The 21,060-nt window shown below is 39.7% G+C and overlaps 1 protein-coding gene across 1 annotated transcript; it reads right to left on the minus strand.

The window, feature by feature from the left end:
* Positions 1-1,663: 1,663 nt before the first annotated feature.
* On the minus strand, positions 1,664-15,465 carry zdhhc21 (zinc finger DHHC-type palmitoyltransferase 21). The gene is made up of 8 exons (XM_015946521.3): positions 15,106-15,465; positions 12,619-12,795; positions 12,420-12,518; positions 12,155-12,266; positions 10,164-10,302; positions 9,919-10,035; positions 5,231-5,274; positions 1,664-4,435 (listed from the first exon to the last, which is right to left on the minus strand). The coding sequence occupies exons 2-8, from the start codon at positions 12,770-12,772 to the stop codon at positions 4,303-4,305; spliced, it is 798 nt and encodes a 265-aa protein (XP_015802007.3). The 5' UTR covers positions 12,773-12,795; positions 15,106-15,465; the 3' UTR covers positions 1,664-4,302.
* Between the last annotated feature and the right edge of the window lie 5,595 nt (positions 15,466-21,060).

A 21,060-nucleotide genomic window follows, 5' to 3' on the forward strand; every position in this document is an offset into this window, starting at 1 on the left:
CTGTCCAAATTGTCCTTAGGTGTGAGTGTGTGTGCGTGATTGCTTGTCCTGTGTGTCTCTGTGTTGCCCAGCGATGGACTGGCTCTCTGTCCAGGGTGTACCCGCCTGATTGCGACTTCCCCCCCCCCCCCCCCCCCCCCGTTCAAATGCTAATTTTTCTTATGTTTATCTGAAAATAGTTATTTGGTGCTTAAAGTATCTTTCCAGAATTTTCCCCTTTCATAAATTATGTATTTTTCAGAAATAGCGTTAGACAACCGCTTAGATGCTTCAAATTTAAGGAATACCTCTGCTGATGCAGAGTTGATGAACTTTTCATGAACCAGTAAGTCTCTAAAATATAAATATATGAAAACTCAACATGAGAATAATACTCCTAAAACAACGTTTTTAGATCTGTTTGTCGGCTACAGACGCACATTCATAAACAAGAAACGTGAAGTCACCATCTTATAAAAATGGATCGAGACGTTATGCTTGTCAGCCACTAGATGGTGCCATCGGATAAGAGAAATACTCCAGAAAGATGCTTTAACGCTGTGGTAAACCCAAAAAAAAGACCAAAAAATGACCTTCATTATGACTTTATATGATAACAGGCTGAAGTAACCGAAAAGTTTTTAAAATGTGACCAGTACTTCAGATTTACTGGTTTCTGCGTCACACTTTGAACTTAACTGGTATCTACCGGTTTCTAAACTTTTCCTCACACAATTCATGGGATCATTTAATTCATATGGGTTTTGGTAAAACTTGTAATTCTGGAGGTAAACTGCTCAGATGTTATAGAAACAGTAACTAACCCATTTAAAAATGCTTGTTAGTGTAGTAGAAATACCTAGATTTGTCTTAATTGCTTCAGCTTCAAATTTTTGTTCTCCACATGATTATAAACTAAGTGGTTTACTACACCCAATGTCTATCACAAAAACTGAAAAAATATTGGGCACAATTTTTATTAGAATGTAATTTATTCAAATATGAATATCTATACATTTTATATGATCACAACTTGCAAGATAATAAACCTGCAGCTTGTATTACGATTTCCACATCTTAAAGAAAGTGGCAACATAAAAAAACATAAATGTTCCCATGTCTGAGGTCTGAATTTAATACAATTAAGCTTGTAAAAAATTTCACATAAACAAAACAAAAAACAGACACAGTGAATCAAACACAGAGTCCTGGGGCACACCAAATGAAAGCTGCCTAATGGGAATGTTCATACCTGCAATTTCCAGGAGTGCAACACAAGCAGCGGACATGTCGTGGTAGTTGTGGCAGCCCGGATCAGAGTTCTGACGTTTACTTATTAGTCAGTAAAGTGTGAATATTCTGGCAGCTAGTAAACTTTAATGCAAACAAATCTCAACAGTAAAAACAATTTGACGACAAACAACCCTTATTGCTTTGAAAAAACCATAAAACATGATAAATTATAAAATGGAAAATACCAACATTTAAAAAGATAAAGTATACTTATGTACCTCATAATACAACCAAAACTCCCCCATAAAAAACTGTCAGAAACCTCAAAGAACCCGAATGCAAACCATAAAAATCACAGTGTAAACATAAATAACATTCATGCAAAACCTGAACAAATATAAAACCTCAAGTGAAGACTTCTTGTTTTTAAAAAGAATAAATGACTGACTGAAAAATAAGTCGTTGAAGTAAAAGACTGTGTGCCAACATGAAATTCAGTGCATAATATCACTACCTTCAGGAACGTGCAGTTATTAAATGCTTGCTGACTATTGCAACATTATTCCCGGTCTTTGGTCAGTTTGGAGAGTATATAGTGATGATGATGGACTGTGAGAGTAAAAAGGGGACCGAGACAGGCACTTAAAACTACTTGGATATTATAATATGCCCCCACAAATGATTAGCTTTGATTACATACAGTATCGTAGACAACGCTTAAGCTAAAATAGTTATTACTTTAAATATACTGGTAAATAACTGATTTAAACTGTTCCACAGAGAGATATCATAAAAGCGCCATGAAGGAATTTTCATTGTTGCGCAGAGCTGTATATTCATAGCAACCGAAGGGACACTGTCTAAATAGTAGGAAATGTATTTTTGCAACGTTTATGCACCAAATCTTCACCTAGCAAACTGGTGCTTTAGGAATCACATCAATTTATTTCATGTGGAAAGCACAAATGTAATTTTGTTTTGGTATATTTGTTTTATAAATTTAAGGTTGCACCAACGAATCAGATGGATTGTTTTAGTTTGAGCATTGATAAGCCAATTTCATCAGAGAATACACCGAAGCATAGCAGTAAACATTCACAGAGACACAAATGTTCTGGATCCTCATGATTCTTTGTGTAAAATATAGTTTTTTTTAACACAACAGATAGTATTTGTAACCTTCAAATTTCCCAACTAAAGCAACATGAGAAAAAATGGCAACAATTTACAATAAGGGTCCCTATATTAAAGTTACTTAGTGCATTATTAAGCATTAATAAATTATTACATCCAGTTTTAACAAATGCTTAATATTATTTGTTAATGTTAAGTACTGCTTTACTAAGCTGTGTCTGTTTGTGTGTGTGTGTGTGTGTGTGTGTGTGTGTGTGTGTGTGTGTGTGTGTGTGTGTGTGTGTGTGTGTGTGTGTGTGTGTGTGTGTGTGTGTGTGTGTGTGTGTGTGTGTGTGTGTGTGTGGCCTACAACGGTGTTGGACAGAGTTCTATGAGGACACACACAGCACATTATTAAACTAATGTGGTTCAGAGTCTCCAAAAGCAACACAGCCCATGCCCGTCTTTGTTGACCTTATTATGGAGGACACCGCGGACTTTCCAACGCGTCTTAAACGCCGCCCAGGGGCTCGGGGATTTCTGCGTTTCTGAGAAGTCCTTTGGAACATGTGAACACTACACTGCCAGTTCAACATCAAACTAACGCTATCCTCCCCCGACTGTACTGACCCTAATGTGTAAGCGCCAATAACAGTCAACAATACTGGTAATGTTAATAAAGGGACCCGTTGTTTATTAATGCTTAGTAATGCACTGAGTAACTTTAATAAAGGGACCCTTATTGTAAAGTGCTAACAAAAAAATATGAAAATGTCAAATCAGAATTGGCAATGTCTGATATTGTCAGAATGTACAAAAATCAGAAAGTGGAACTGGTAAACAAGAAACATCGCTAACGTTTTCACAAGTCAGACATCTGCCAGAATTACTCTGCTGTTTCTGAACATACTTATCCCCTTCGTCTCCGAGTTAGCTGCTCAGTTCCACAGACTAAGCTGATAATAATACGCATTCATAAAGTCAAACATTGTGACAAAAGATTTACAATAACAGTTGCTGAAATGACGATCAAAAATAAAGTGGTAGGTATAAACTCCAAACCTTTGTACAGAAGCTCTGTGCGGTAAGTGCTGAGGTTGATACAGCCGGCTGAATTAAAAGAACGGGTCCACTTTATGGGTAATACATTTATTAGCTGTCTGTTGTTTAGCTCATTGTGTGAATTATCGTCGTTCTTGTGTTTATGCGGGATCAGGGTGGAACAGCCCGCTCCTGACTAGCTTACTGCTAAACTGCAAAATGATCAAACAGCTCACTGGGGAAAATGCTTTTTACGGATAATCAGCCTTACTGAAGTCATCTTTAAGCCGCTGCTGTGGATTATTAAACTTAAACAGTGACATGTTGGAGATTTGAGCGACTCGATCAGCTTGTTGGCGCTATGCCCTTGTCTGAAAAACTAAATCCCAGAACTAAATGTTCTCTGCTTCAAAGAGCAACTCTTCATAGATAAAATCTTCATAGGTAAAAGGAAGGAAACATTTGTGAATCATTTAACCACAAGAGTACATCATTAAAGACCTTTCCTTACACATGACAAATAAAAAGCGCGAAAATAATCAAACATAAAGCACCGACTTCGTACCGAACATGAAACCTTTATAATAGATGTGCTGAAGTTCCAGCGATTGGTAGTAGTGACGAAGGCTCCTTATGACAGCAACCTGAGAGGGGTCCCTCGTGTTCAGACTTCCATCCCGATGATTCATTTAAAATGGTTTCTAAACGCTGACAGCAGCAATCACAGTGAGACGTTTTTTCATCTGTCCACAAAAGGTGTTTCGTGACCCTGTTTGATGCCAGTCAGGGATAAATATAAATATATATAAAACAAGAAAAACTGCTGCTGAGAGACATCTCATCCTACGATTAAGACGGTGAAGGCAAACAGATGTGTGTGGAGTGTTTAGTAGTAGCAGCTTCTACCGTCTGTGCAGGGACAAGAGTGTTGCGACGCTACACGTGGGAGCGGAGGTGGTGGCCGGCCTGGAGCGGCTGTCTGCTGCGTAACGGGATGAACCACAGAAGCTTCCATCTGGTGCCGCAGACTTCCGCTAGCGCCCACTGCCACGATCTTTTGGCTCCGTATCTGATTAAAATATACAGGGAAATTGTGCATGTTAATGCATTTTAACGTTTTAAATATATAGGAGTATACTCTCCTGAGATTTTACCTGTTATGTATATTCACTTCTATATTTGTATTCTATAGGACCTCATAACCAAAACAAAAACACGTTTTTTGAACAATTACTAGTACCAAAGACATATTCATCCTTTTTAATGCTGTATTAAACAACATATACAACAAGAAGGGGTGGTGTGAAAAAAAAAACACAAGATCACATTCCTTCAATTCACTAATTAAGAAATAAGTAATAAAAAAAAATAAAAATAAAAAAAAGAAATAAGTAATAAACTTATAATTTTAAGCTTGTTTGACCTTTTTGGATTCAGCAAATATAAAAGAAGGAAAGGGGCTTGACTGAAAAAGAGTTGGCCATTTATGAAATCAACTCATCGCATTTTTGAAATAAATATATTTGGATACCAAAACAATTTTTAAACAGTTTTTAAAATATTCTATTACAAAATGTTATCTATTAATACAATTATTATGCATTTACTATATTCTTAAAGTAATATAATTAATTAAAACTGATAATAATTTCATACATTTTATAATAATTTAGTAATTTGATTTTAATAAAGGAGAAAACACTTTTGGCAAATACAAAAAAATACATAAATAAATAAATAATATTTTATTTAAAAAAACTATTCATTTGAAATTTTGGGGGCTTTTGGAGGTACTGAATCTTAGAATAAAAGATATTAGTTTTAAACTTTGCTGAAATCTGAAGAATCAAAGAGAAACACTCACACTTCATTTGAGAACTGAGACATTTTCTCAATGGTGGTCATGTCCTGTAGGATGAGGAAAGCATCATCAGATCAAAATAAGTCAGACATTTTCTCTCAAAAAAGGTTTTCATCCTGAAAGTTTGAAAATTTAAAAACAGAGCTCTTAACAACGTTCTGAAAAACATCTGCAGATAATTAAAAAAAATGAATCAAATCTAGACTTCAAATGTTATTTAGAGTCTGTCCTTAAAGGAGTGTTACAAAAACAAATGATCAAATCCTAAAACAGCTACATTTGTAAATATTAAGTCATTTTTTGCTGATTTCAGAACAGAAAATAATAAAGTGTACAATGCTTTAAGTTTGTAACAGGAACCTGTCCAGTTTGCTAAGATTAAACTGATAATCTCACTGGACAGTGGATGCAGGAGACTGAACGGTATTTGCGAAGGAGTTTATAAAATGTCTCGAAATTTTAGCAAAAACCCTCAATTTACACTCATGAGGCGGAGTGAGGCTTGCTGTTATTACTGCTCAGGTTTTTTGAGAAATTTTAAAAACATAATCAGGTTTTTCCTGGCTCAAAGTGAGGCGGAGGTGGTACCATCCTGACCATGCGCCAGCACAAGCGTACTCTGTGCATTCAACTGCCTCATTTTTTTAAAGGCAAAATGTTTTTTCGTTAAGTGTTCTAATCTAAGCTTCTGTTGATTAATTGAATATCCCATCTGACAATGTTTCAAGTGAAACAAAACTGGTTTTACTGTAGTGTAAAGCGCTTTGGAGTCCTTACTTTGAAAGGCGCTATACAAGTGGGGGTCCTTTATCATTTATTTATCATTTGCTGCTAAAAAATATGAAATAAAACAACAAAATGATCAGGCTGAAAAAACAGACTCTTATTATAAAAGGCTCAATAATATACATTAGAATGGTGTTTAGTTTCCTTTTCCCATCTGATATTTATAGTTTTAAATGTTTTTTAATATTTGACCTACGTTTCAGTAACATTTTAGGTTTGTATTAATAACACTCATCTTAGTCAAAATAACATATATCCAGTAAAATATAATGCATTTCATTAACATGCATTTGTATTAGAAATGGTAATAACATTTAATTTCTGCTACTAACAATGTAATGGTGGTGTAACGTGAGGAAATATGGGTTTTCTGTGCCAAAGGTTATACTTTGCCTGGCTGGGTCAAGAGCTGGGTCGCTGAGAACTTTCACCCACAGATTAAGACCTGAACGCCAGCGAGTCTGGGAGAAACCATAACATCTGAACACCTGCAGTGCCAGAAGATGTTGTTCTCATGGAAAAGCTAGTCATAACATAACAAAGTCTTAAACTTCCTTTCCTTTATTTTAAGTTGGTAAAGAATCATTATTATCACTTTGCTCATTATAAATGTGTTAATCAAATGAATGATTATTATGCTTTGGGTAATCATAATAACTAATGAGTCAATGCGTAATTAAATAATGTTTGAAGATGTTATAATGACCTTCACACACACACACTCTCTCACAGTAAACTCCAAAACACATCTGCTCTGACGCACAAGTTTTGCTTTGAGAAGAGAAAGGCTTTTGGTAAGTTTCAGTTCATGATTCAGTTCGGTGTTTGACAACGAAAGAGGGAGGACGTGTGAACAACCGTTAACGGGGGAACGGAGCCAGCACCTTTCATAAAAGAGCATAAACCATTACTCTACATAATTGGCAGAGCCTAATCAGGTTCACTACAGTGGCATGTCTATTATGTACGGGTTGGCAATAATCCAGTTTATATTATGTTCAAAGATAGAGCATTTGTGAATTATATACTACAACGGTTTGCCGCACTTCCTGCGTGTGGAGCAGCAGACTTGTAGCAGTAATGTGACTCGTATCTGCAGCGGTTCTGATCCATAGCGCTGCAGGATGCAGAATAAACAGGATGGTGGGGGGGGACTTTTCAGCCACTTGTAGAGTTTATTCTGTCTTAGTTTTACGATCATCATATATTTTTCTGTGCACCACTTGATCGTGAGACTGCTACCCGTTAGCTTTAGCATTAGCCAAAAGCTGCACTTTTGATCCCACACTTTGGACCGGTTCTGCCTTTGTGCCTTTGCTGGTTCCTTTATTTTCCTCCACTGCATCCAGATAGACCACACTGTGCGCCAGTAAAAAGCATTTTTCTTACACGTCACATACTTTTGTTCAATAAAGTTCTGGGAAAAATAATAATTCAAAGATGTTGCACCAGTGCTACGTTTAAAAATAGACAGACACACACAGTTTTTTTCGTCGCACTGTACAGCCCTGCTCTGATATGGAAGAGCCTGGGGGAAAATCAGGACATCAGTAGCACCAACCATAGGAATGTACCCAGGTGCGCAGATAGGGTGGGGGACGGGGGGATCTGTCCCCCCCAGATTCAGATCGACCCTGATTCGTCCCCTGCACTAAGGCCAGAAAGAAAACAAAATCGGAGGTTAAGCGCTTGAAGCTCCTTTTTCCAATTACATTGAATGCAGCATGAGGTAGACAAACACCGACTCCAGAGGCGCCAAAGTGGTTGCTGCTAGGATGCAGGATGAAGCGAAAAAGGCAAGCAACGATTACTGCGTATTTAAAAAAGGCCAACAGTGTAAGTAGGCGGGACCGATCTGTCTGATTATGCATGTTGGTTCTAGATTCAGTACATTGTTGTCAGTGTTGGGACTTACTCGTTAAAAGCGCCAAAGCCTCACTGCTGACTTTAACAAGTCTCATCTACAAATATGATCCCTCATGAAGTTACTACTTTACACCAGAAGATAGTAGAGATGTGTAACCTTCAGGCTGAGCAAAGTTTTGGAGTTTTTAGAGTTTGAAAAACGCCTCCCGCCGTGAGGCTCCCAGTCGGGGAGAGGAGGAGATGTGAGCAACATGAAGAGTGCAAATATTAGATAAAACGTATAATTGCCGGCAGTTCTGGTCTTTGTTGACTGATCACTTTGTCTGGTAATGACTGACTCTGATTATGAAGCAGGATATTGACTCTGATGAAGAAATTCACTCATCCAGCCGGGAAGATTGGCGCTGCTGCAGCATCAGACAGCTGGTGCTGCACGAGAGCTCCAAACGTTGGGTTTGATGTTGGTTTAGCCGTCTCTGGGATGTGATGGATGTAGAAATGATGGTAAAAACACCGCAAACGTGACAGACGTAAGACTATGTAAAAAAAAGCTGTGAAAAAGAGGCAGATGTCGATGCGTTATTTATGGAAGTCAAGTGTGCCACATAATCATAAAAAAGTAAAATATAAAATTTAAAAAGAGATTTATATATAAATAAAAACTTTCCAAATATAATGAAAATTTCTAAATAACGTAAAAATACGAAGCAACATCTCTTGGTCAGGCTGATGGGAACCACTGCTCTAAGTGATAAGTGAATTTTGTTTTTTAAATATATTTTATGTGCAGTTTTTAGGGCTTTTATGTTTTCTGTAAAGATCGGTATGCTGAAAATCATTTAATGTTTTGCATAAAGCACGAGGTTTTGGTTAGTAATTGATTGGAAGAATAACAAATGACTCAATTAAATAGTGGGGCGCGTCTGTCAGTGCGCCCCAGGGCAGCTGTGGCTACATCGTAGTTCATCCCCATCAGTGTGTGAATGTGTGTGTGAATGGATGAATGATACACTGTAGTGTAAAGCACTTTGGAGCCCTTACTCTGAGAGGCGCTATACAAGTGCGGATCATTTATCATTTATAGTGTTGATCAGGCAGAGCTTTGTTGCCAGCGTTCCACTGCATAATGGCTTCAAACACGTATATAATAGTTAGTTTTTACGTAAACCATTGGAGGAAATTACACAAACTGACTGAGCTCTAGTTAAGGCGCTTGCAAAAGTGTGTGTGTGTGTGTGTGTGTGTGTGTGTGTGTGTGTGTGTGTGTGTGTGTGTGTGTGTGTGTGTGTGTGTGTGTGTGTGTGTGTGTGTGTGTGTGTGTGTGTGTGTGTGTGTGTGTGTGTGTGTGTGTGTGTGTGTGGAGAGGGTACATTGGAACTTTGTCCCCCCCAGTTTGAAAATCCTATCTGCGCCCCTGTATGTACCAACTAGCGAGAAAAGCAATTTTTGATCTTTTTCTGCAGCGGTTTTTGCGCTTTTCAGTGCACCGCTGCTAATACAGCGCCGGTGTAATGGCGCAACGCTGAAACTGCAGTTAAAATAACATCCATTTAGCTGGGGGCAGAGTGAAATCAGGCTGGGGCGGCACTAAATTAGCTGGAGGCAGCCGCCACGCAAATTTTAACGCAGGAAAAACCCTGATAATAAAAAGACTGTCAAAAAAACAACGTCTGATTTCAACACTGAGCAGTGCTCAAAATCATGATTTAACCATTTGTTAAATTCAGTGTTCAAAAACTGATTCAGCTTCAGAAATGTTGTGCATCAACGAATGTTATTAAGTGACATTTTAGCATGAAAACAAGGTGGAAAACTTTTAGATATCGGCCATAAGAATCAGCCCAAAAAACAAAATTGACAGTACACACTGGCTGATCATGTCTCCAAAAAATCTGCGTCGGTTTTGACAATAGAGAAACCAGTATCGGTGGACCTCAAGTCACGACCTTTCCCTAAACAACAGACAAGCCAAATATCACTAGAGACAGCAATAGCATTAAGAACAGCTGCTGATGTCCTTCAGGTTGTTCAGCGCTTACTGTGAGGATGCCCGTCAGCTGTGTGTAGAACAAACTGGTCATGCCACCGAACATGACCACACCCATGAGAGCAGAGACTCGCAGAAGAGCCAGTTCATGACGAGTGGTAAACTTCTCCTGGGAGACCAAAGGAGAGCAGGAAGTGGTTATTTCAGAACATAAATATACGTGGGAGGGTCCTTTCACTGTAAAATATTAACGCATAGTTGTAAATGACTCATGGAGGAATGAACTAGATCATGTACCTGGTCCAGTTTGGTCAGGGGCTGGAAATAATAGTACTGACAAAAGTCCAGCACGAGCGTGAAGAGACTGAGGACCTGAGCATAGAAACACAGCTGCAGGAAGAGCCAGTGGTTGTCTTCTCCTACACAGTTATTAATCCTGCAAGAAGGACAAAAATAAGTAAGATTAGGTGGAAGTTTGGTAAATATCAGTGTAGGCAGCTTCCTGTAGCTCATCGTCACAGAGTTTCTGTGTTTGTTTTGTTGCCGTTTGGCTATGAAAACAACAATCTGATTACTAAAGATGAACTCTGAAATTTTAAGCAATTAAGGTTTTCTCCACCAGAGAGGATCCAGTGCTCGACCAGGGCTAGTGCTAGAGCTGAACTGGTTCACTAAAGACAGATAAAAACCAAATAAGAGCCACCTATGTGTAGGACACCGGGGTAGGGAGACCAAGGTTATGATTGTTAATGAAAACAAGTTAAAACAATTTCAATGACTGAAATGAAAATAAAACGGAAGCGTTGCAGGAAAACAAACAAACAAAAAGGAAACTAACAAAATGTAATGAGTGTTCACAAAACTAACTGAAACTAAATTAATTTACAGAGGAAATTAGCGTAGTTTTTTTTAAATTGGTGTGTATTTTCTCTCACTGTGCTGCATTAGGCCAGCAGTCGGCTGCTATTTTGGTGTATTGTGGATGTGCCAAAGGGGCTGACCCCAACATGTTCAGTTCTCTTGCAACAGAATGAGTTCCCCTGCATCAGGAGAGGTGCATCTTTGAAGTTGGCTTAGTTTTAATGTCAACAAGTTCTTCAAGATACAACAACATCGCAGTGTCCCACATTTAATGGCAGACAGAGATTCAGACAGCATAACACTCAGCTGTTAGCTAGCACGCTAATGCAAAGCTAATCTGTTGACTCGGGAGAGAGGAAATATCTTCATTTTAAACCGGACAGCGAAGGGAGAGGGCCACTTTTACACTACGTGCTTTTTTGGCTTTTCCCATTAGGCGTCACCACACTGAATCACTGGTCTCCATCGAGACCCAGTTTACCAGCAACAGTCCTGGTTCATAGCGGCAACTCGGACAAAAATGCAGAGCCAGCCACCAGAGAAAGAGATGCTAATAAACAAAGAGAAATTGCCAACAGACTGCAAAACATCACAGTTTCTCAGGATCCTGCAGCACCTGAGCCGCCCGCTGTAGCTAAAGGTGTGCAGAGAACTGTGAGCCTGCCGTTCATGGCTCCGTGTGCCCACCCCTTCTTGGGGACACACAGCTGCAAACGGAGGACGTAAACAATGAAAGTGAATGACTGATTGTGTTGTAAAGCGCCTTGGGGGGTTGTAGAACCCCAAGAAGTCGCTATACAAATACAGGCCATTTACTATTTGAAATATGAGCAACAACAGTACTTTAAATATCATTTTATAATATTAACACATTTTTTGTCAAGTTACTACCTAAACAAGTGAAAAAACAATGGTTATATAAAGACAAGTACACACACACACAATGACGAGAGAAAAAATAAGCACATCACATTTGCACAGGAGAGATTGGAGATTGGAGTGTGTGTGTGTGTGTGTGTGTGTGTGTGTGTGTGTGTGTGTGTGTGTGTGTGTGTGTGTGTGTGTGTGTGTGTGTGTGTGTGTGTGTGTGTGTGTATTATGCCAGTTCATTAACAACGCGTGCATCTGTGTGTACAGAAGCAGGTGTCTTTGGGCTGCCTTGCACCTTTCAGCTCAGGTTGAACTAACTCAGTGAAATATGTGAACAGACATAATATCAATTTTGAATGGAATATCCCTTTAAGAGTTGCACAAGCGACCTGTCGGTATACAACAGAGAGAATTGAAATATTAGTAGGAGACGTTTTAAGTGACGTAGTGACGTGCTTCTGGCTGTGAAAAGCTAAAAACCCAGTTCAGAACCAGCTCTAGCTGGTCCAGCACTGGAACCCGTTTGGCTGTAAGACCTCCTATAAGAGTATACTCACCAGGGACAGTGGTGGTCCATCCTGCGCACACAATGGCCACATCGGCTGCAGTGGTGCGACCTTCTAGGTCTCATTAAGTTACATTTATTACACAACTCCCAGTGTTCTCTCTCTGAAACAACAGAAATGCAGTCCAAATGAATGTCGCAGATCAACGATAACTCTATAAAGTATTATGAACGGGTCTGGTTACAAACCGATGCATAAATGTTGTCTACATCTGCAAAAAACAAGGTCGCCAAGCAGCTTTTGCTGCTGTTCTTACCAGAGTGGGGAATATGTGGATCCACTGGAAGACGGCCGGGATCTGCAAGGGAGGCTCTGAACAGGGCAGCAACGCAGAGAGCTGACGCAATGTAATACCCTTAAACACACAAACACACACACGTTTAAATGAGCCAGATCTGTTCACTCGACCATTCTTCACACGTTCAGATGACTTATCTTCTCCCATCGATACTCACAAACAACTAAGGCCCAGGGGATGTGGCCTTCGTGGTAGTGTGGCAGCAGGACCAGCTTGGGGACGAAGAGAGTGTTATAGAACCAGATCCCAAATACTATGCCGATGCAGAGCCAGCCCATTGGATCCACCACGAAGTGTAGTCGAAGCTTCATGGCTGCTGTTTGGATCCTCGATGCTGGTGGAGACAAACCAAAGCCCTTTAACTGAAGGACGTCTCTTTCTTCTTTAGGTCTGACTTGTTGAGTATTGGGGCTTTAACCTGTAGGTGGGGCTGGTTTTACTGACCCGCCCAGCCATTCAGAGCTTTGTTTGGGTTGTTTCCACCTCACCAGTTGGTGACATGTTTCATTCATATAAATCAAGGTGTGAATGATTGTGAAACCACCTAAGAAGGCATGTCCAGAATCTAATTGGGCTTCTTTCACTCCTTCTCAAACCATCTGTCTCCGGTGTTTTATGAAAAGCTGAGTCTTTCCTTGAAGAGTAACATGTGTGTCACTGAATTCTTGAGATAAAAACAGACAAAAACCAACATGAACAGCTCTTTCTCACAGATGTCAATGCACAAGGCAGCCATATTGGATTTTAAGGGAGGTCAGGGATGATATGGGATCTCAAACATCTCAGTATTCAGGTGGTATTCTGGTTGATTTTCCCAACTTGGAACTTGGAAATTCTACATAATGCACCAACTTTCCAAACAGGATTTTGGAAAGTTGGAACTTTCAAAGTTTTAGAATCTATTTAAAGACTCTTCCTATTGGAATTCTGACTCCTGAGAGAGTTTTGTTTCATTTATGCACTCACCTTCAGGAATTTGCAAAACAAAACATATCAACTTGTTATTCAAAGACAGGTCCAGGAGGGGGACCCAGACATCCCTCTCCTTAGTGACACTTTCCAGCTCCTTCTAGGCGTTCCAAGACCAGAAAGGATATATAAACTGTCTAGTGAGTTCTGGATATATACCAAGGTCTCCTCCCAGTAGGATGCGCCCAACAAAACCTTCAAAGAAAGATGAGTAGGAGGCACCCTAATGACTTCCAGAACCAGGATCTCATTCTTTCAATGATGATCTAAATCTGAGAGAACTAAGGAGTTTTGTCGCTTGGTTCAGCTCCTTCTTCATAAAGACAAACCAGAGCAGCACCTTCATAAAGAACGTCTGTTGATCATTCTCTTGCTCTATCCTGTCATCGCTCAACCCACTTGTGCAAAGACTCAATGAATCTCTCAGAGAGAGCATCACTGATTTGCTGTAAACGCTTGTCTATCTAATATACTTTGCCATAAGGCTTTACATTTATTCACATAAAGTAAAAGGGAACACGTTAAGCAAAACTCAACTTTTACATTATTTTGTGATGAGATGCGAGTCTCTGCTGCCTCTATTAACGCTCCAAATGTGAAAAAACCTTTATGTCTGAGTTTCGTCAGTGTTTGGTTTGTAGACCTATTTGCCTAAAACAAGCCCTTTCAAAAAGCCCCCGTTTGTGATGTCACAATAAAGACAATTAGCATAGAACCAGCTCTGACCTGTCAACTCTGGAGGAGCCCTTTTGGATATCAGAGCTCCTCACCTCTTAACAGCCAATCAGGGAAGGTGTGGGTGTGGTCAGCAACAGCTTGTTTTCTAAAGCGACAGAGCCCTGAAACGGCTCATTATGGAAGGTACTAAAAACATCAAGAATAAAGCTGCTGAAATTGCTTTATGTGAGAGGGGTTTTAGAGCAAAGAACTTCATAAACCTGTTTTGTATCTACCATTGAGCTATTTTAACTTAAGAAAACAAGTTGTAACATGTCTCTTTTAAACTAAATCTTATTGAATATCACTGTACTGTGGTCAAAAGCTGAACTGGGCCTCTCCTGTACCTTGGATCACTCACTGGAAGCATCAAGATACATAATTTATCAGCTACAGATTAAATATATAGAACCCTAACTTCCCTAATATTACAATAGGTTAAGTATAGACATAAAACCAGAGCTTATCAGATGTGTCTGCTAACAAAGCAACAAGAAAAGGACATGCTGTTCCAACACTGAACTGGAACAAAAGAATAAACTGGAATCTTGAACTGATTCAGGTATTGTTTTCTCTCTTTACTTTATTCTGAAAATATGACATTGCATATAAAGGAAAAACAAAAACAATTCACAGAACAGGCCTACAATAACAAAGCAGGTGCATGAAAACAAGACCAGCTTTTCCTGCCCTCACACACCAAAAATGTGACATGTAGCTGCTAGGTTACATTTTAAATGAGAATAAAAGCCCTGCTGGCCTTGTTGTAGAGCGATGATAGCATGTTACTGTAGAGCCTCACCTGCTCCATCATTCATATTGATAACACTCACTGGGCTTGGATCCATGTTAGCAAAACATCCGCGGGACAAACCTGGCTTTCATTTATCTATTGTCATTTATGAATAAACGATTAAATGTCAAACAAGTTGGTGGTGTTTTAAACCCTAAAACTTACTTTTTCTGAAGCTGTCCAAGTGCGACCACGTAGCTGCTACTTCCTCATCCGAGCCTCTATGGACTGTCTGTTGTCATCTTTGTTTCCGGTACGAAAAACACTGCTTCCGGGTCTTTTTTCCAAAGTAAAACTGTTTCGAAAAGCGTACTGAATCAAGTTTGAAATAAAAATAATAATAGTGGTTTTAAACTGTTCAGTTGAACAGAAATAAACAAAATAAAACAGACTTTAAGTTTGACACCATTTAAGCACTTAAGTGTCCCTTGTAGTGCAAATAAAATTTCTAATTTAAAGACAATTCTCTGGTGACATTTTAAAAAAAGCACATTTAGATATATCACACACAGGGACTTCGCATATGAAACGTGATGGAAATCATTTTAAGTGTATATCTTTCAACATAAGATAAATACCGCCCTGTGCCATTATGCAAATGCCTAATTTTGTTTAAACAATTATTTCACACTTTCTGGAAATCTTAAAACTTCGTTTCACTTCCCAAATATCACTGTGTGTCTCCAATATGATATATTTAACTGATATTTTTTTGCGTAACAACCAACAATTTATACAGGAAACTGCCCAAACATTCACCCCCCTCTGTAAAGGCTTTGCCAAATACATATTTTATTTCAGGAATGCTGTATAGATACTGACACTAGTCAGTGGGCGTAATCTGCTGGATTCTTTGTATAGGAAACTTTTTACTGATTGGCTTAATGAACTGAACTGTGTTGGTTACTTTGTGAAGTGCCTTGAGGCTACTCTTTTTGTGATTTGGTGCTGTATAAATAAATTGAATTGAGTTTCTTTTACATCTCTAGCATTTAGCATCAAACAATTCTTGTAGACTTGACCAAGAGTGTCAGCAGTGTAGGAATTGTTCAAAGCTTTTCTAATGGCTATTTTTGCCCATTTTTCTGCTTCTTCATAGTCTTCTTCTACTTTTCTGTAGTTTGTTTTATGTCCCACTAAAAAATACAACAAACGGTTTGGGGAAAAATGTGCTTTTGTTCAAATTTATTTGATGCTTTGATCATGACTGACTAGGCTTGGGTGATGCTCTCTTTCTCTAGGATGTCTGCAATCAGCAATGAGAAGTTATCTTTTTAACCCATTTCTCTCATCGCCAGCAGATCTCTGACTAACTCAACAGTAGATGGTTGAGCTTCGTCTCCACAAAATGAAACCATGCACACCTGTACTGTATCACTTCTGGAAAGCTTCAGCCAAGCTAATACCTGTACATATGTATCAAATGAACCCCTAACCCATCAGGCTCTTGATTGGATTTCCTGATTAGTTCAATAAATGGCTTCATTCTTTCTTCATGAATCTCTATGGATGAGATCCACAGACCTTTAGACACCCATTGATGAGGAGGTAGGACTCAGGAACATATGCATTCAGCAGAGCCATCATAGAGAACAACCTTATGTTGGTGGATGTTTGTTTCTTTTGTACATGAATTCAAATGATTTGTTCCAAACCCATCTTTGATTCATTTTTAAAGTAAAAGATCTTCAGTGTCCACAACCTGAAAAGGTGAAGAGAACATTGTTGATCAAGTAGTTTCAAAGAAGAATCATCACATGTACATTCTCAAGCTAGACTACATCTGTACTGTTAGCTGTCAGAATGCTTAAAGGGACTATAAGGAAGTTTGACAGCCAAAACATGTATAGAAATAATAAATTTCTTCTTCTTACATTCTCCTGCAATGCCCTGGTCCTGTAGAATGAGCCCTGGCATTTTTACTGTGATTGCCAGTTTTTCTGTAAAATCACAGAAAAAGAGAGCTGCTCGGGTCGAGCAGGCTGCTTCATGCGCGTTCACGCTCAGGCATAGCCCGTAGCATTTGTTATCAGTAGCTTTAGCAGCAGAGAGAGGCAGTGCCTACTCAGCGACTTTGTCGCTGTTCCTAACACCTAGTGACGGACCTAACTACAGTTCTGAGGACCCTTAGCTACTTTCTGTAGAACTTTCTTCTAGATATTTCCTGCAATTTAGCAACAAAATTGCCATTTTCGCTCCGAACCGTTTGTTGGATTGACGTTGTTTCAGCTGTCATCAAGGATATAAATGTTACAGATACAATGAATGTCGCTGGTGCTTTAGCACACCTAGTAAGGCGTCTGACTCTCATTCAGAAGACCTGGGTTTGATTCTGGGTGTAAACATAGTTGATTATTTGGAGTTTCTTTTTTACATTGATTTTTTTTTCCCACAGTAATAAGACGGCCAAATTTTTATTTGAGACTCGCCGAAAGGCATTGAATTCACGGATAAAAAAGATGTGGGTTCAACTTTCATTTGGGAACAATTTTTCAAGCAAGGGAAGGGAATTTTATCTGAGCATGCAGGAGGACTGACCCATCATAAACCTTTGTCGGCTGTGCTGAAGAGAAAGGTACAGAACCAAATTATTTAATTAATTAGCTCTCCTGTCCTCTGTCCTCCGGACCACACACACACACACACTGCACGTTCGGCCGGCCGACAAGAAAGTGCAGCTGCAGAGACAGAGGCACATTATTTTTATTAATTTGCTGTGTTCCTCTGTCCTCCGGGTCACACACACACACACACACACACACACACACACACACGGAGCTGACTGTCTCAGCTGTTATTTTCGTTAAGGAGTGTGTACGTACAGCATGCGCTCCTCGTGCACGAGCCTACTATTGAAGCTGCCGTTACACTTTTGGCCTGAGGGGGCAATCACGAGCATAAAAATTCAAATGTCCGAAAAGTCCCTTTAAGGCCACTTTTCAACACTATTTCTGCTCCTCATTAAAACTCCCAAAGGCACTTTTAAGAGCCACGTCTGTCTTGTTTATGTGTTCTTACTGCTGTCCTCATTCTTGTCTGTTGTCCCTCTCCCCGTGTCTTTGTGTTGTCTTAGGTGGATGTTTGTTTGTTTGTTTGTTTTTGCCTGTCTTTCCACCACCATGAGTGATTCATATATCCAAGACCCTTTTACGATCTTGGATAATGCAATTAATGAGGTGAAATTAAATAATGTGCTTCAATCTCTTCATGACTGGATTAATGAGCACAAGCAAAATCAACCTGAAGTGCCTGTGAAGAAAACTGAGAACATGACCCCAAGATCGCAGCCGCCTGTCTTCATGTCAGAAAATAAACAAAACGGGGACAAAGCTGGAAACGGAGGAAATGCCTCTACTTTATTTGTTGATGAAGCGTCGCCACCACCGTCATTTTAAGTTTAGGAAAGTCTGGGTACGGTGGCTCCCAAAGAAGGGCCAGGAAAGCAGTTTATGCCAATCTACTCCATGAGATGTGCCTTGAAGACCCAGAATCCTCCTGACGGTACTGCCATCTGGATCCTGAATCCTTCAAGAGGGTAGTGGAAACAGTGGGCCCACTGATCCCCAAGGTACCGTTTTGTTTGTTTTTCTGACATGCAGACAGTGGCTGCATCTGAATACATCTCTGAATCATGTGAGAGGAGAACACGCTTTGAGAATATTTTAGCTCAGCCAGTGGCTCACGTTAGAGCGCACACGGTGAGTTTCTACCCCCCGTGAGGCGGAAAATATCAAACCTGTTAGATATGAATATCAGCGTCTTGTGAGGCAGAAAACTCAGTGAAAATTAGGGGCACACAGCGAGCTATCTGCTGAGCAAACAGTCATTCCGGGCTGTTTGCTCTCGTGTGAGGCTGGCTTTAGAGCGCAAAATGATTACTTGACAAGTTGACAAGTAGTTTGTCTAAATTTTTCTATCTTTGGATTCATAGTTTCTCCTGTGAATTTGAAATTTGAGATGTAAGTGTCAGGTACAGATACCGGATGGCAGTTGAACACCTGTTAAGAAAATGTTTTTTTAATGTACTTTTTTAACAGCTGATCAGAGGCAGAAAACCAATTGTACCACTGCTGAGAGTCATTGTGAGATGGTCTTTGCTCCAGAAACTGTTGGTATGTACCTCCTTATTTCTTCCATAAATCAAAGGGGTATCCTTGCATGTGTATAGCAATTGTATGCATGTTTGTTATTTTCTTGTATTTACAAATCTGTTCTGTTCTAAATGTTGATGTGAATGTGTGCATGTGTATGTTATTTTTTAAACAGAGTTATTTATCGAAGAACTCCAGAGTTCACTGAATGATGCATCAGGCGATCTTAACAAAGCATCACCAACAAAAGCTCCTCAGGCGTCTTTGAATTGGAGCTCGAGGAAAGGTCTCTTTTCAGAGGGTTGGAGGGCAGAAAGCCCTTGTCTGGTAAACACCATGCCAGCTCAGGAAAACGTGTCAGCGCACCATTGACAACAATGTGGGATGAATCCAGCCGTGCTTCGTTGTCGTGATTGTCTGCCACGCCCCTTCATTTGTGACAAATGTGATGTACTGACGCACGCCAGATATGTCCTTCACAATAGAGATGCCATGTCCACTGGATTCTTCCAGCCATTATTACAGCACATATTTCAAATAAGACTCTCTGCCATGATGGTAAGTTCAAAATTGTTACTGAGCTCACTTTACTGTTTAAACTGTCCTTTAACTTTTTCTTTTCTTTCTTTTTTGGTCTGTTTCTGGTTTTCTTTGTTTTTTCCTTTTCTTAATGATACAATTTAGATTATTTATATGCAAAATGTGTTGAATTATTTAGCCCGACTTGTTCCTGTGGAGATCCCAGTCAGAATCTGTGGTTGTCCATCAGAGTCTTTGAGGGTCAAACCAGGAAAGGCTGTCGTTGTGGTCACAATCAATGGTAAGAAGGACTTCATTTTGTCTTAAATAAAAATAATAATAATTGTCACCTACATATAAATACTAATTATGTTTGGTTTAGGCTACAGAGTGTTGTGTGTGACATAAAGTAGAAACTACAGCAAATTAAAACTGCAATAGCAAATCTGCACAACAAGCTAGCTTTTAAACTTAAACCCGTTCACTGAACTGTCACTCCTCCCATCAGCATTCATCCCTCGATCACGTCCGTCTGATATGGGAACCCACATTGCCTGAGTAATCGAGAGAGTGCTAAACACCAGTCACATTTTTCTAGTTCCAAACGTCTTCAAATGGTTTTCTCTTTGAGACTCTGGTAGTTTGTCCTGAATTTGAAGTGTTAGTAGCCGGCTGTTTGTCCTCTGATTTTATTGAGCTGTGAACCTCTTGCTCAATGAGTGGAGGACCAAGGTAAATGTGGAAGTGTGATGGGTTGGTGTGAAAAACTGCATGGTCCAGTAGCTGGTTTTGGTCTGAGTTGTTTTTTGGCTGATGATTTTAGACAAATGCACGAGAACCTCTTATTTTTTTCTCCACAACATTTATACCTGTACTATGTTAGAACATTAGGTGGCTTTTAAATTTTTGGCTTGTTTTGCAGATTCGCCATTGTAGCTTTGGTAAACCTTTCTATTGTTTTTTGCTATTTTTAGGACGTTATGACCTGAGCATGTCATGACTCGCGGGAGGTGTTAAACCCAAGACATGCAGAATCAACACGACTTCAATAGGTGGGTAAACAGAAAAGTTCTTTATTTTCTAAGCAGGAACAAAAGTGCACTGGTAAATCCAGTGAGGGTGTGCCGTTTGGCGTTAGTCCATATGGTAGTCCATGACGTGTGGGAAAGGAGGGTAGCCAAGGTGAGCGCAGGTGGAAGTCAGCGGGCTGAGGCGGGTGAGGCAGCGGAGATAAACAGGCAGGCGTAGAAGAGGATGGGACGTGGTTCTGGAAATCCGAGGTTCAAGTGGCGAGAGAAGTGTGAAGAGTTGAGTATCCTGAGCAGAGCAAACAAACAGTTCAGGGGAAAATCCAAAAGGCATAAACCAGAAAAACAGTCCAAGGTTCAGAGCCAGTAATCCAATATCAAAGATCTAACAAGCAAACGAAGTCGAGAGGCTGGGGCTACCTAACAGGTGCAATCATCCGGCGCAGTGGGGTGTCTCCATCCTCCTTCTATACCTGAACTCC

The sequence above is a fragment of the Nothobranchius furzeri genome, chromosome 2, assembly GCF_043380555.1.
Source record: "Nothobranchius furzeri strain GRZ-AD chromosome 2, NfurGRZ-RIMD1, whole genome shotgun sequence".
NCBI lineage: Eukaryota > Metazoa > Chordata > Actinopteri > Cyprinodontiformes > Nothobranchiidae > Nothobranchius > Nothobranchius furzeri.